Below are 17,899 nucleotides of genomic sequence, written 5' to 3' on the forward strand. Positions count from 1 at the left end.
CTACTACTATTACTACTACTACTACTACTACTACTACTACTACTACTACTACTACTACTACTACTACTACTACTACTCTTTCATGAAAAAGAGGAAAAACGAAAGGCATCAAGGTTACAATGACCTATTATTTTAAGCGCCTACTTAACTCCAGGGCATAACCCAGTAATAGTCTGTTCTGTGGATTGTCATTAACATCGGTGTCTGGCTTGCAATACAATCCATTACAACACAATGTTATGTGAATTATGTTGTTAGAGACACAGCAAAAACATCTCTGCCGTGCTAAGAGATAAACACATTTTCAAAATTTTGGAGAAACTCTTCCTTCAAATATTGATCAATTAAAATCGCCCTCCTCTGGTCAATTACTCTTAAACAAGGGACTTCAAGAGAACTTAAAGGGAATCTCAGATTTGATAGTTTTTAACAAAGTGAGGATTATTTCAATGGATTTTTCAAGGACGATCTTTTCTCGTCAAATTTATAATTTCTTTTCAGAGTTCGGCATAATCATTGTTTCTGGTTGCCTATTGGGTTCAATAGTCTGATGCCACGTCGCCCAGCAACGGCGGCCATCGTGGTTCTAAACAAAGAAAATCGGTACTTTTTATTCTTCATGCTGGCTAGAACTTTACATAATATGTCTTGTGATCTGAATGTGTAAAAGTCAAAACATGATCAGATTTATTATGTTTTTTTTTTTCCTCTGGATACGCTTTTATGCTCGTCGGAGGAATATTTCATAAGGGCGTCCGCCATTGTTCCGATAGTTTAGAGCCAGTTACTAAGTTACCATGCGTCATTACGCGGGAAGTGACGTTACGACTGTTAAGCGTATTATTATATTATATATTAACGTTCATGATGAAAACATCTCAAAATAAAGGAGAAAAAATACAAAATTGTCATCAACAGATTTGTTTTCTCCTAAGAATGCCCTAAAATCGGATAATACCGAAAAAGGTACATTTAAAAAAAACATGGTGTACAACGAGTAGCCATTTTAAAAAGCAAATCAAATTATTTTAAGACTTGCGATCTAGTAATTAATTAATTTCGATGTCTAAATTTTACAATCACCATTGCTGTTTTTGAGTTTTAGTTTGGAAAATCTTAAAGAAAATAATCAGTAACGGCACTACAAAAACATAGCAACGATATTCAGTGACGTCATAATACTATTTTATTATTATTAAGCGCCTTGAGGTTTCGACGAAAAGCTCTTAGAAATTTGCTTATTATTATTCATTGTTGATAACACTCAATGTGCACCTATAATTCTCATGCTCGCAAGCCTCTGCACTTTGTGACTCTAATACATCTCCTCCTCCTCCTACTCCTCCTCCATCCTCCTCCTCTCTCCTTCCTTCCTCCTTCCTTTCCCCTCTTCTTTCTCCTTTTTTCTTATTTCTTATTACTTTTATTCTTCTTCTTCTTCTTATTTTCTTTTTCTTTCTTCTTTTTTATTATTATTATTATTATTATTATTATTATTATTATTATCTATATTATTATTATTAATATTATTATTATTATTATTATTATTATTATTTTTTTTTTTTTTAATTATTATTATTATATCATTTATGTGATCGTTAGCGTAGCAGTCTTGTAAGTAACATTTTGGGTGGAATCTTCTGACCTCCCGTGGTTAGCAGGGAGGTCACATGCTGGGTCTCCTAACCTCCATATATTTTCCATTTCCGTGTTACTTCTTGTTAATATTCTGGATTGAGAAAATCCTGTTTTTCCCTATTTCTCGCGAGATCCTTAGCTGGGACGGAGACAGTAAAATCTTTAGTACTTTTTTTTGGAGAGATAATAATATTATTTTCCTTGTATAAATAATCTCTCTGATGTGTACTATTGTAATTATTTGTTTTTAAAGTATTGCATTACCTACTTTGTTAATAATTGAATGTATCCGTCATAGCTTAATACGTAGCTTTTACCTGGATGGAAGAACTTTTTGATAATGTAGAGATGCCAAATACTGTGACAAGTTATTAGAATTACGAAATGTAGGCTCCAATTTTAGAACTTCGTGAGCATCTTTAAGTAATTAAAACTTACTGAAAATAATATTATTAGTTGATGCTCTCTCTCTCTCTCTCTCTCTCTCTCGCTCTCTCTCTCTCTCGCTCTCTCTCATCCTCTCTCTCTCTCTCTCTCTCTCTCTCTCTCTCTCTCTGGCGTGTCATCTCTTCAGAGGTCGGTGTGAAATTTCCTGCATGCCAAGCATGTCTGTCCGTCGCCCTGTTGTTGCATCCAGCTGCAGTAAGGCCAGTCCATGACTTGATGTCATCCATCCATAGCCTTGCCGTCGACCTCTTCTCAGCCTTCCCTCCATGCATCCCTCTATAGATAGAATGCGCTTGGCCAAGGAGTTCACAACATTGCCATCCGGAAGTATAACGGACCAACACACAAACTCTGTGTAACCATGAACTTTTATAGTCTGGTTAATACAGTTTAGTTAGAACAACTCACAAACGCGGATGGCAAAATCAATAACAAAGGCCTGAGTGACGTCATCTGCATACTATCTATAATACTATTGGATGGAGATTTGGATGTGGCGCTTTGTATGCCCAAAATATTTGATCTTTCTTGTTTTAATTGTTTTCAGTAAGTTTGGCCCTATGTTCATAATGTCACACACTTCTTCGTTGGTCTTCTTTTCGGTCCAGCTGATTTTGGCCATACGACGGAATTTGATGCTAGACCTCATAATTTTCAGGATTTTAAAGTGTTAGTTAAACCTTATGAGGGTACTGGATTGCTCGTGGAATCTTCAGTCCCCAGTTATTGACCGAGATCGACCCCGGGTGCAGTCGAGATTTTTTTCGACCCTCCCCCCCCCCCTCCCTCCACCCCCTGTCCACCCAGCATTAAATGGGTAGCTGTTTCTGTTAGGTCTGACGGAAAGTACTTTTCGATATATATATTCGCGTCCTATCCAAAGGGTAGCAAGTAGTTGCTAGTGTCTGTTTCACGCTATAGAAACCGGGATAAACTCCGGCTCTATTGATTCTGAAGGACTACAGCCCCCTATTTGAACTAGTTCCATTTGTCTTACTTCTTCTTTGGTCCTTTTAATTCAGATCTAAACTTTTCCTCTATTGTGTTCATTTTCACTGACGCTGAAGTGACCTCAAAACCAAAGTCACCTCTTAACTCACTCAACCCTAACACCGACTATATCCGTAGTTTACCCGGGTTACTTTTACCCCATGCCTATTTATTTCATTTTTCTGAGACAAAATATATCTAGGGGCAGTATCAAATCTTAATGTTTTTAGTTTCTGCATTTAATGATAGTTGAATAAATAATTTTATGTCCATGCTAATTTTTAATACCTTTTTTGTCCAATTTTGAAAAATAGCAAAAATCTCTAGGATTGAGTGAGTTATTATGAATGTTTGACATCGAGGGACCTGTAAGTTCATACGAGTTCATGTTTACGATATTATGTTTGTACAACTCTCCCTAATTAGGTACAAGCTAAAGTGAAAACAGAGCAGCTCAAGTTAACAAAATTAGATGCACACGTGTTTTGATGAACGTTTAGGATAGCTTGAGGCGAAATATCAGGACAACAATACGATGATTGGGATAATATATCGATATTATCGTTAATAATAATCATTTACGCGATACCATGAACGCTGTGCATTGTGCCTGGGACTACAATGATAAATTATTATAAAATAGACCAAAGCCAAGTGGAATTTTGAATTTCTATATATAGCAATGTCAACTAACTGAGCCGAAGACTTTTTACAAGAGGTTTCAAGCCAACAACAACGCATGTCGTATTATAATATAGGACGAGACACGGCGCTTGTGATGCTCGGTGTTATTTTTTTTTCCGACAGTGCTCGGGACAAAGCTGTCACCGGTAATGTGGTTCTTTTACAAAATTACAAATTATAGAGCAGGCAGTGGTGAGATAGAAAGATGTGAAAAAGTGTGTCTGGAACAGTCCAGACGACGCAGGAAGAAAAATAGAAGAGAATGATTAAAGTATAAAGGGAGCTACGCTGATGTCTTCGTCCCCGTCCTCTCTTGTTCAATTTTTGTTTCATTACTACTACTACTACTACTACTACTACTACTACTACTACTACTACTACTACTACTACTACTACTACTGCTACTACTACTACTACTACTACTACTACTACTACTACGACTACGACTACTAGTACTACTACTACTACTACTACTACTACTACTACTGCTACTACTACTACTACTACTACTACTATATTATTATTATTATTATTATTATTATTATTATTATTATTATTATTATTATTATTAATAATGATAATAATAATAATGATAATGATAATAATAATAATAACAATAATAACAGTAATAATAATAATAATAATAATAATAATAATAATAATAATAATAATAATAATAATATAATAATAATAATAATAATAATAATAATAATAATAATAATAATAATAAGAGACAAGTTCGAAATTCACTTTTAAAAATCGGCAAAGGCGGATTCAAAAATTAATCTGAGGTGTGGCGTTCCCAGACAGACTGCCCCAAGTGAGAAAACAGATCTCATTCATGGGTACACCGGAAATACTTAGTTTTGTAGAATCGATGACCAATTGTAATTGTATTAGAGAGTAATTTGTGCTGATTTGAGAGTCATTCCCATTACAACGACGTGAAGAAATTTGCATTGTTTGATAAACGAACACAATTATTTATGAGCTGGATCTAACATTGTTGTTATTGACAATATTTTGCTTTGGTTTTATAAAGATTTGAACAGATGTTGGTATGATAGAATTTTCATTACAACAATTAATGACCCCATAATAAATTCGTTATAACACTCCAACCATAATAGAGAACAGACGATACTTGTTATACGGTATTTTAATTTATTTGTTTTCCACGTACATTTATTTCTTGTTGTTGACGAAAGGTTTGTACCCGAAACGTCCATTGTCTGTATTGTTCCTACCGTGGCCTTCGTAAAGTTATGGCCTGATACTGACCAAAAAATGACGTCAATAGGCCAGTCTTTTGCCACAAAAGAAAACAACTCGTGAGTTGTATTCAATAGTTCAACCAATGAAATAACTTGTTTCCATGAGCTCTACTAACTACAACTCACTAGGCGGTGCAAAAACCAAATAATGACGTCAAACTGCCTGTCCTTTTGGATTTCAGTATCAGGCTAGAACATAACGATGGCTACGCTGATACTGACCAAAAAATGACGTCAAACTGCCAGTCCTTTTGGATTTCAGTATCAGGCTAGAACATAACGATGGCTACGTTACTGCTCCGAAGCATTTCCATAATCACTCATTCGTTAGTATTTTCACAATCCCAGACTTCAGACAGCCCCCACCGCTCTCTAAATTATTACACGTCGAATCACAACAATGAGACCGACCTCATCAGACTGGATAAAATCAATGTCACCATTAGCCAATCATCTAGATTCACAGATTGTCAACTTCCGCCCTTGGTTCAGAGACGATAAAAGATTCTTTGATAACAATTTTTTTTTCATAGATTTGAACGATGTAGCATTTGGTAATAAAATTGTAAAGCTGTTTTACTTTCTTAACATTTCAGGCTGACAAAAATGGTGGTTAGTGCGGTTATGTAGTCTAGTGGTATGACACTCGCTTTCGGGTCGGAAGGTCCTGGAATCGAGCCTCGCTCGTCGCATAGTTGAGTCCTTGGAAAAAGGCTCTTTGCTGACATTCTATCACCATACTCAGGAGTAAAATGAGTACCTGGCTGTTAACAACGTTGTCTGTGTCCGAAAAAAATGTAATATAGCCTAATAGGCGTCATGTCTCGTTCTACATGTAGCATGTTTCTGTTGGTCATATATCCCCTTGTAAAGCGCTTTGAGCACATTAAGTGGATATTGCTCTATATAAAAACTCAAGTATAGGGAATGCGAGGACGAGAGACGCATGCGCACAACCAACATGACGTTCTCTCTCTAATAACTTTTCCGCCGGTGACGTCACAGACTATGGGTGAGGTCCAATCAAGGGACGCTACTCTTCCGCTAATCTCATTCCCTATTATTTTAGTATAACTCTAAAATATTGCTCTAATTTTCAAATAAATACTGGTTAGCGACGGAATACTAACATGTCTATTTATGAAAAATGACGTAAGCTCGTTTTTCTCAATTTTTCATCTGTATGTTTTTATTTGAGTTCCGTTGTCGATAGCACAAACGTTAAATCCTAGAAAAAAAAAAAGTTAAAATGAGAATTTTCTATATAGGGCAATATCCGCTCAAAGTCTCAAAGCGCTTTACATGGGGGCCCAGGCCAACAGCAACAGTTTGGATGTAGGACGAGACATGACACCTGTTAGGCGATATTATTTTTTTTTCGGATAGAACAAGGTTGTTAACGGCCAGGTACTCATTTTACACTTGAGTACGGTGAGAGAATGTGAGCGAAGAGCCTTTTCTATGGACTCAACTATGCGCTGAGCGAGGCTCTAACCCAGGACTTTTCGATCCGAAGGTGAGTGTTATACCACTAGACCACATAGCCGCAAAGGGCTCTTTACTCACATTCTCTCATCATACTCGGGTGTACACAGAGTTTCACGCTAATAATAGCGGTGTGTATAGATAGTTCGAAGATGACGTCACCCAGGTCTTTGTTATTGTTTTTTGCCATCCGCGTTTATGAGTAAAGCTCACTGAACTGTATTAACCCGACTATAAACGTTCATGGATACACACAGCTTTGTGTGTTGGTCCGTTATACTTCCGGATGGCAATGTTATGAGATTCTTAGCCAAGCGCATACTATCTATATTGCCCTCTGGGCGTCATGTCTTTTCCTTCAAATTCAGAGTTGATGTTGGCTTGGGACCACTTGCAAAGCGCTTTGTTTTAATTCATAGATGTTACTCATAAACGTATGTTTTTGTTCATATCATAACCTGGGTTGCAATTTAACGACTACAGTTTTAGTACTGTGTTTATTACCGCTAATTGTCAGTGCAGCTCTAATGGGTTTTTCTTCTCTCTCTATCTTTATCAAGAAAATGAGAATACCATCCAAAATACCAATTATGATACTCTATAGTACATATAGAATTATATGTGAGACATAAACGCCATCACTTCTACGTACTATGCAAAAACATATTTTAAAAATTTTGACTAGAAAACTAGTCCTCCAAATATCGATTGATTAAAATGATTCTCATATTGCAAAAATTGATCAAACCTGTGTGTTTAATAAAGTCCCAGGTTTGAGGGTCTTCAGCAAGATGATGATCATTTTAAACGGTCAATATTTGAAGGACGAGTTTTCTGACCAAAATTTTATTTGATGTGTTTTTCTTTTTTAGAGGCTACATACTTGTAATTGTTTCTTTTCATTCTTATCTTTTTGTTGTTGTCTTTCTTGTAAAACAAAAAGTGTGTAACATCTCATTTGAACTAATTTCAAATCGGTTGATCTCCTCTTTAAACTGCTTTTATGATGACATCAAAGATTAACAGTAAAAGCGTTTGTTGAGAAAAACGACATGAATGTTTATCTTTTCTTTAGATTTGATACTTTAACCTAGTCGTCGTTTTATCTTTCATTCTAGCGTTTCTTCACCCACATTTCCCCGAGCGCAGAAAACTTATCGAACAGTTAACTTGTTAAACATCCTACTCTTCTATATAGGGCAATATTCATTAATAGCTACACGCGAATCTTCCAAATAAAATTAACTTGACGAGATACGATAGACAAAGCAATAAATTCTTTTTACAAGCTTGTCTAATTCGCTCCAAAAATTTAACTCGCAAAAAAAAAAAAAGATGTATTCATAATGTGTGCTTCTTTTAAAGTAGTTGTGGGTTTGAGACGATGTTTACGACAATGCGACTGTATGGTCTTGTGGTACGCCACTCGACTTTGACCAGCAAGTTGATGGTTCGAGTTTCGCTTTTGGCGGGTCAAATTAATTTACGTCCTTGGAGAAAGCTTTTTACTCACATTCTCTTAATGTACTCAAGTGTAAAATGAGTACTAATGATTGTGAAAATTCGTTTTTATGGTCTTAATCCAAGATGGCTCCGCGAGGACAAGAGACGCATGCGCACAACCAACATGACGTTCTCTCTCTAATAACTTTTCCGCCGGTGACGTCACAGACTATGGGTGACGTCCAATCAAGGGACGCTACTCCTCCGCTAATCTCATTCCCTATACGTGTCCAATCTTCTAAGTGCTAATATGCAGTGAGTAATCGTAGGACAGGTCATTCCTACGTGATTCATACAAACGTGCAATGCCTTTGTATTAGTTCTAGAGAAGTAAATAATCAATAAGCTGGGTTATTTGCATAGACTATACACATTGTAAATCTATCTATCTATCTGTCTATCTATCTACATATCGATCTATCTATATATCTATCTCAAACCTCTCTCTCTCTCTCTCTCTCTCTCTCTCTCTCTCTCTCTGTGTGTGTATGTGTGTGTGTGCGTGTGTGCATGTGAGTGTGTGTGTGTTTGTGTGTGTCCTTCACACTCTATATTTTATATATACATCCTATTTCTATTGTATTTTTATCTTATTGTGTAAATTATAACACGTCTGTACAAAAAAATTCCTTTTTGGGATGCAATAAAGTATTATTATTATTATTATTATTATTATTTTTATTATTATTATTATTATTATTATTATTATTATTATTATTATTATTATTATTATATTATTATTATTATTATATCCTATCTATTTATGTATCTATCCACCTTTGCTCTCTCTCACTCTCTCTCTCTCTCTCTCTCTCTAGATATATATATATATATATATATAAATATATATATATATATATATATATATATATATATATATATATATATATATATATATATATATATATATATATATATATAAATTACACCTTTCCGCGCGGCATCATCCTTAGATGCCGTCGCCAAGGCATTCCATGAAGGATTATAGATATGTATCAAACAAAAGTCCATGTGTGGCTATGTGGTCACGTGGGATAGCAGTCGCCTTAACTTCGGATCGGAAGGTCCAGGGTTCGAGCCCTGCTGTGAGCGGCGCATAATTGAGTCCTTAGAAACGGCTCTTTACTCTATTAAAAAGAGTAGCTAGCCGGGAAAAAAATTTGCTAATAACCGCACAATCGTCTTAAACGTTAGTGTAGCTGCTGGCTTTAGACGTATTGTAAAGCGCTTTGAGCACGTTTAGTGGATATCCTTCAAAATAAATGCTCTTTAAATAAATTGATAATAACAAGAGAAATCACCATTGATTTCGAAAGAGACTAAATTCGGGATTAATTACCTTGCCCAAGGTTAATGGGAACGTTTAACTTTTACAAATCACTAAAGGCCTACTGCATTAAAGAAACATCAGCCTAATAACGATACAATTGTTCAATGTCAGAGGAGCGCCTGATCCTCAGAATCTTTCATTAGGATAACATTATTAGTGCGGCTTTGTGGTCAAGTGGTATGACACTCGCTTTCGGATCGGAAGGTCCTGGCTTCGAGCCTCGCGTTCGGCGCATAGTTGAGTCCTTGGAGAAGGCTCTTTACTCACATTCTCTCACCGTACTCAGGTGTGAAACGAGTACCTGGCCGCTAACAGCGTTGTCTATGTCCAAAAAAAAAGTGTAACATCGCCTAACAGGCGTCATGTCCCGTTCTAAATGTTACGTGTTGCTGTTGGCCAGGGACCCCTTGTAAAGCGCTTTGAGCACGTTACGTGGATATTGCGCTATATAAAAGCTCAAGTAAAAAAGTATTATGGTTGAGACATTACCACAATAATCCTAATGTTATTACAAACCAAGTTCAGAATTACGAACTTTAATTGCAACATACAACAATTTACCATGGTCAATCACAATCAGACATTAATCTTAACTCACTCAACCCTAACACCGACTATAGATAGTTCGAAAATGACGTCACTCAGGTCTTTGTTATTGTTTTTTGCCATCCGCGTTTATGAGTAATGCTCACTTAACTGTATTAATCTGACTATAAACGTTCAAGGATACACACAGTTTTGTTTATTGGTCCGTTATACTTCCGGATGGCAATGTTATGAGCTTCTTAGCCAAGCGCATACTATCTATATCCGTAGTTTACCCGAATTACTTTTACCTCATGCCTATTTATTACATTTTTATGAGACAAATTATAGGCGTGGTATCAAAGCTAATGTTTTTAGTTTTTACATGATAATGGTATTTCAATAAAACTATCTATGTACATGCTCATTTTTAATACATTTTTTTCCAATGTTGAAAAGTAGCAAAAATCTCTAGGATTGAGTGAGTTAATCTGAAAGGTTAACCCTTTCCTAATCGTCCAAAGGAAAATCGTCCCATTCCTTACGATGCAACCAACAAATTTCTCTTTCTGGTTTCCGTTGTGCATCACAATATTTAAAGGAAATGTGTTTATAAATACTATAGATAGAACGAAGTTGACGTCACTTAGGTCTTTGTTTTTGTTTTGTTGCCATCCGAGTTTATGAGTAATTCTCACTAAACTGTATTAACCAGTTAAACGTTCAAGGTTACATATAGTTTTGTGTTGGTCCGTTATACTTCCGGATGGCAATGTTGTGAACTCCTAAGCCAAGCGCATACTATCTATTAACCAGGCTATAAACCTTCATGGTTACACACAGTTTTGTGTTTTTGTCCGTTATACTTCTGAATGGCAATGTTGTGAACTTCTTAGCCAAGCGCATACTATCTATAGATAGTATGCAGATGACGTCACTCAGGCCTTTGTTATAGTTTTTGCCATCCGCGTTTGTGAGTTGTTCTCACTAAACTGTATTAACCTGACTATAAACGTTCATGGTTACACAGAGTTTGTGTGTTGGTCCGTTATATTTCCGGATGGCAATGTTGTGAACTCCTTGGCCATGCGCATTCTATCCATATAAAACTACAGAATGGTACTCCGTGACCCCATGAATGGGGTTTAGTGGTATGGAACGTGACTTAAGGCGTGGCCTTCGCAAAGTTATGGCCTGATACTGACCAAAAAATGCGTCATAATGCCAGTCTTTTGCCACAAAAGAAAACAAATCGTGAGTTGTATTCAATAGTTCACCCAATGGGACCACTTGTTTCCATGAGCTCTACTAACAACAACTCACTAGGCGGTGCAAAAAAACAAATAATGACGTCAAACTGCCAGTCCTTTTGGATTTCAGTCTCAGGCTATAGATAGTATGCGGATGACGTCACTCAGACCTTTGTTATTGTTTTTGCCATCCGCGTTTGTGAGTTGTTCTCACTAAACTGTATTAACCAGACTATAAAAGTTCATGGTTACACAGAGTTTGTGTGTTGGTCCGTTATACTTCCGGATGGCAATGTTGTGAACTCCTTGGCCAAGCGCATTCTATCTATAACATAACGATGGCTACGCTTAGGGCCTGATTCATTTCATTAAATGTTTCTTTTAATAACCTCGATATGATACCGTTTAATTGTACCGAGTCACAGACACACACACAGACATACACACACACACAAGCACATATACACACACACACATACACACACGTATCGAATTAATCTAAGACTAAGACCATTTTATTCTTCTGCCTTTATCCAGTCAGAGAACGGGCACACTTGGCAAAATTTTGGACAACTATGACCCCCAACTACCTCCAGACTATGATTCAGGTATGTTTTGAATAGTTAGTTTATTTTCATCTTATCTGTGTGCGGCTATGTGGTCTTGTCGTACGACACTCGCTTTACGGATCGGTAGGTCCTGGGTTTGACCCTCGATCGGCGCATTGCTGATCCTTGGAAAAGGCTCTTCACTAACGTTCTCTCGCCGTACTCAAGTTTAAATTGAGTACCAGGCCGTTTACTGTCGCCAGACAGGCGTCATGTCTCATTCGATAATAGGTTACTTGTTGCTGTTGGTCAGGATCCTTTGGAAAGCGCTTTGAGCACGTTTAGTTGATATTGCTCTTTATAAAAGCTCACATCTTATCCTATTCAAGGCTGAGTATAGGACGTCTATTTTATTTCGACAGAGACAACGCTGTTGACGGCCAGGTACTCATTTTACATCTGAGTACGGTGAGAGAATGTGAGTAAAGAGTCTTTTCCAAAGGACTCAACTATGCGTCAAGCGTGGCTCGAACACAGGACCTTCCGATCCGAAAGCGAATGTCATACTACAAGACCACAAATCCGCCATTGGCACCGGTTTGGAATGTCGTGCGCAAGAATACAATAATAATACCAAGCAACAAACATAGTCTATATATAATTTATTAATAAGGCATGAAACGCACGAGTTTTACCTGTATTCGCACTCATTATATGGAATTCCTTATCGCTCAATTGGTTTTCAATTCTTTCAGTCTCACCGTAAATTATTGTATCATATATACATCATATAAATAAATATATATATATATATATATATATATATATATATATATATATATATATATATATGTGTGTGTGTGTGTGTGTGTGTGTGTGTTACAGTGAATGGCATAATCAGTCGGATGGTGAAAAGATTTGAACTGAGATATTGTGAAGTTTAGTTAGAAGGTCAATTTTTATTTAAAAACTGAGTTCTTGTCATAAATGATTACATCAACCCTTTTCGAACATCTTCGGGGAAATATCATAGCTTAATTTCACTACTAAATATTTTTTTACAGCTAGTCAAGTTGAAAAAAGTATGAAATTTGAGAGAAATTGCTGGATATCTTTCCCATACATCTGACCATAACTCCATGAGAAAATCACCCGATTTACTTCAAATAAAGATTAAACTGCTTTGGGGAGCATATTCTTTCAGAAAATGCAAAATATAGCAAATCCAAAATTTTCACTTTCCGACTGGTTATGTCATGCACTGACACACACACACACACACACACACACACACACACATATTTATATATATATATATATATATATATATATATATATGTGTGTGTGTGTGTGTGTGTTTGTGTGTACATATTGTTTTGATAGCTTAAATACCACTGCCATGCAAATAATAAATCAGGTGTCGCGAGCGCATAACATTCACTAGAGACATTTATGTTTCCTTTAACTTGTTATATTTCTTTTATTTATTTTTGAAAGTCCCTCTAAAGCTTTCTCACGTCAAAACTAATCTTTCCTCATCTTTTGGTGTGTTTGTTATTGTGTGAGATTATGATATTAGCTTCATATTATTATTATTATTATGATTGCTGTGAATGCCAGCCGACGAGCCATCTGGAATATTTGATAAAATTCCCGGGTATAGAAAAGGTATCGCCACAGTGAGATTATTTTATCTTTATTGTTTGGCTTGTTGAAATATAATATTAAGCCAGATAACCTGGGAACAAACAAGTGGTTCTTCTGGTTGATATCACACATTTTTATAAGGAAGGAATGCTATGTGGTCTTGCGGTATGACACTCGCGTTCGTATCGGAAGGTTCTGGGTTCGAGCCTCGTTCGGCGCATAGTTGAGTCCTTGGAAAAGACTCTTTCCTCACATTCTCTCATCGTACTCAGGTGTAAAATGAGTACTTGGCCGTTAACAGCGTTGTCTCTATCCGGGAAAAAAATTGTATTACAGTGCATCGCCTAACATGTGTCATGTCTCGTTGTATATGTTACGTGTTTCTGTGGTACTCAGTGACCCTTTGAAAAGCACTTGGAGCACGCGTAGTGAATATTGCACTATATAAAAGCTCAACTTGAATTTTAAAAGAATGTTTTTTATCATAATTTGCAAACGCTCAGATATTTTTTTATTCTTTAACATTAATAATAAAAGTGTGGTAAGGATGTGGCATTGATAAAAAAAAAATACTTAACGGAACAAAATAATGAATTGTTTCCATATTTTTTCTTGAGATAATTATTCATATAAACATTCATATACATTGGAACACTTATAAATTGATAAGAAAAAGTGTTTGCGTAATAGTTCCAGACAAAGCAAGATGGAACATTACAAGAAAAAGCCATCCCAAAATCCCAGTCTTCCTCCACTGGGTAACCGAATCCTATTTGACGAGGAATTTTTGTCTTTTTTTTTTTTTTGTTGAAAATAACAAATTAAGGAACTAGGGAACAGGCACCGGTATAAGATAAAGATCTGAACAAGTGTGTATGAAAGGTGCCAGACAAAGCAAGAAAGAAAAATACAAGAAGCAAATAATCCCAAAAAAATCAATCTACCTTGACTGGGGATCGAACCTCGGACCTTCTGATTACCGGTCAAACATGATACATCACACCACAGAGGCTCCCGATAGTTGGGACAATTTTGAATACTTATATTCTTCCTCTGTGGTGTAATGCTAGCACGTCTGACCGGTAATCAGAAGGTTTGAGGTTCGATCCCCAGGTGAGGTAGACTGATTTTTGGGGATTGTTTTTTGTTCTTGTCTTTTTTCTTTCTTGTTTTGACTGGCGCCTTTCATACACATTTGTTCAGATCTTTCTCTTTCTTGCATAGTCTGGCACTGTTTCACACACATCTTTTTTAGATCTTGACCTTAAACCAGTGCCTATGATACCCACAACACCCGCCAGCCTAATGCAATGTACCAACACATAAAACTATGCGTGACCTTGAAAATTATAGTCTGATATAAAAATAATGAGAACTAAGCATAAAAATGGCTGTCTAAAAACAAAGAGCTGAGTGACCCGACATTCGTCCCTACGATAGCGTGAAACGGACAGTAGCAAACACTGGCTACCCCTTGGATAGAACGCTTGTCTATTGCAAGTCCATTCAGCCAGATCTGACTGACCAATCTACTCAACCACTGTAGAGTGGACAGGTGGCTCGGGGAAAAAACCTCGCCTGTTCCCGGGATCGATCACATTCCCTTCGATCGTTTGAAACGAGTGCTCTACCAACTGACCTATCGAGAGCTATCGAGGATCACGATGCCAAGCAATGTTCTTTTTGTAACACAGTGTCCAATAAAGAACATGCTTGAAAAAAAATATTGTATAAAAGGGTCGGAAACACCTTTGTAATGTATCTTCTTTTGTGAATCTGCCAAAAACAATACGGAGCGACAATAGATAATATAATAAGGATAAAAAAAAAGGATAAAAACAACGTTAAAACACAAAAACCAGATACACTCGCAAAGTATTATCCGTATCTTCATGTTGCGGAAATATGATGATGTGTTTATGAAGATATAATATGCTGAAAGAATTGTGGAAACCACAATACTGCCATACCCTGGAGAGAGAAAAAAAACAGTATTTAAAAGTTTGGCCAGAAAACACAGACGTCCTTCAAATCTCGATCGCGATCATTAAAATGCCCCGCAATTTGGTAAAGACATTCAAAACACGGAACTTGCAAAGTCCTATGTTTGAGAGTTTTTGACAAGACGAGGGTCATTCATTTTAACTGATCGATATTTGAAGGATGTGTTTCTGGCCAAAATATAACATACGTCTTTTGTCAGAGTAAAGCAGAATAGACAGTAAAACGAAAAGCATCATTGTTTAATTATAGAAACTTAAGATATACTTATCTTTGTATTGATGAAATTTGTATTTGTATTTATTGTAGATGGGATGAAAACTAGAGCGAGTACGTTTAAAGGGTATTTGGATATTTGGATGAAACATTAGTCATGTTGGTAAAAATGATTCTTTTCTAATTATCAAAAAATATATTTTATATACAGGATTTAAAAAGTATTGGCGGGACATACAAAGCGTGTACATGTATGTGTGTAAAAGATGGTGAGAGAGAGAGAGAGAGAGAGAGAGAGAGAGAGATAGAGAGAGAGAAAGGGATAGAGAGAGAGGAGAGAGAGAAATAAAGAAAGAAAGAGAGAGATAGATAGATAGTTAGATAGATAGATAGATAGATAGATAGATAGATAGATAGATAGGTAGATATATACTTAGAGAGAGAGAGAGAGAGAGAGAGAGAGAGAGAGAGAGAGAGAGAGAGAGAGAGAGAGGAGTATAGCTTACATGCATATCTGCATATCTGAGAACGTACGGCAATTTGGGTAGTCAGACTTGTAAATATGTACAGTCTGGATCAGGTTGTATAATATACAATTCTTTCATTTCTTTGTATTTATTAACTCACTCAACCCTAACACCGACTATATCCGTATTTCGCCCGGGTTACTTTTACCCCATGCCTATTTATTACATTTTTTCTGCGACAAATTATAGGCGTAGAATCAAAGCTTATGTTTTTAGTTTTTGCATGTTAACGGTAGTTGAATAAAATGATCTATGTACATTCTCATTTTTAATGCAATTCTTCCTATTTTGGAAAGTAGTAAAAATATCTAGGGTTGAGTGAGTTAAACGAATAATTTTTATCGTGTCCAATACCACTTTAAGCTTGCGCGTATGTCGTTATTGCACGATAAAAAAATATCAAGAGTTTAATAAATACGGCGTGGGGCAGCGTGGTTGAGCGGCACGGTCATTGCTTCGTACTCGAAAGGTACCGAGTTCGATTACCCGCCGCTGCGCTATGTGGCTTTGAGCAAGTCACCTCATCCTAGCTCAATTTGCGGCGCTGCACTGCGGTTGACGCCTGGGTTATTCCAGTCTTCCCTTGAATTAGACCTTAGAGAAAAATTTCCCCTTTGGGAATAAATTTTTTTTTTTTAATACAAAGAAATGAAAGAATACGTTTATTCCACCCCTCCACAAAAGATATCTAAAATATTTCGTGAGTAATTGCATGGTATTTACTTCTATTCATAAATCATTTATATATTTTTCCATCTGAATGATCATTTAACCCAAAAAAAAAAAAGTTGATTTTGTATCCATGCGCACCAAATATTTTTCAAAGATATCAATCTGACCAACTGTAAAGAAAAATAAACTTTTACACGAATGTAAAACACCACGAGTTTTTTTTTCACTTGGCGGTGACCCTACTATAATTGTCAATCAGCTGTCTTTTACACCATATGAACCAGTGACTATAGGAGGTGGACACCAGTGGGGATTGAACCAGAGACGTTGGGATTTTGGCACCAGTGGAGGGTGAATCAGATAATATGGGAGAACGGCACCAGTGGGAATTGAAGCAGAGACTATGGGAGGTGGACACCTGTGGGGATTGAACCCGGGACTAGGGCGGAGGTGAACACCGGTGGGGATTGAACCCGGGACTAGGGGAATAAACCTGGGACTGTGGGAAGTTAATGCCAGTAGGGAGTGAACCCGGGATTATGAAAGGTGGACACAAGTGGAGAGTGAACCTGGGACTGTTGGAGGTGAATACCATTGGGGATTGAACCCGGGACTGGGGGAGGTTGACACAATTTGGGGTGAACACGGGTTTAGGGGAGGCGGGCACCTTTGAGGAGTGAACCGGAACACCCACCAATTTATGGACACTGATGGGGAGCGAACCCGTGACTATACAGAGAAACCAAAGAGTATAAACCGGGAAAAAATCAGATGACACCGGTGATAAATAATCCAAAGATGATCTCAGATGGGCAATGGGGAGTGATCCCTTCTCGCATAGTCTCTGGTTCATCTCCCACTTCCTACTTGAGTGGATTTTGGTAGATTTCGGTGGTTTTCTGTGGATTTCTGTGGATTGCGGTATTCAGCAGTACTGCAATTTCACTATTATTGTTCGTGTCTATTGATGTGCAAAAACAAATAGCTCTGTCAATACTGTTCTAATAGTATAATTTCATCTTTGCATGCGACAGCTTAAAAAGACAAACTTAGAAACTGCCCATTATTCTTGTTGCCATTTAGAGCAGCAACGAAGATAATCCATCTTCTTCTGTCTTTGTCCGTGGCCATCATCTTCTCCTCCCCCTCCCCCCCCCCCCCC

General features: G+C 36.9%; 1 protein-coding gene across 7 annotated transcripts in view; it reads left to right on the plus strand.

Annotated features, from left to right (window-relative positions):
- Positions 1-17,899, plus strand: part of LOC144962533 (glycine receptor subunit alpha-2-like) — a 213,304-nt gene that overhangs the window by 132,434 nt on the left and 62,971 nt on the right. For all 7 annotated transcript variants that reach the window (XM_078895547.1, XM_078895545.1, XM_078895543.1 and 4 more), the window contains exon 2: positions 11,664-11,734. In XM_078895547.1, the coding sequence (XP_078751673.1) occupies positions 11,664-11,734 (71 nt within the window). The remainder of the gene's footprint in view (positions 1-11,663; positions 11,735-17,899) is intronic.

Source organism: Berghia stephanieae, chromosome 1, assembly GCF_034508935.2.
Source record: "Berghia stephanieae isolate SIO BIC M18660-M18661 chromosome 1, UCSD_Bste_1.3, whole genome shotgun sequence".
NCBI lineage: Eukaryota > Metazoa > Mollusca > Gastropoda > Nudibranchia > Aeolidiidae > Berghia > Berghia stephanieae.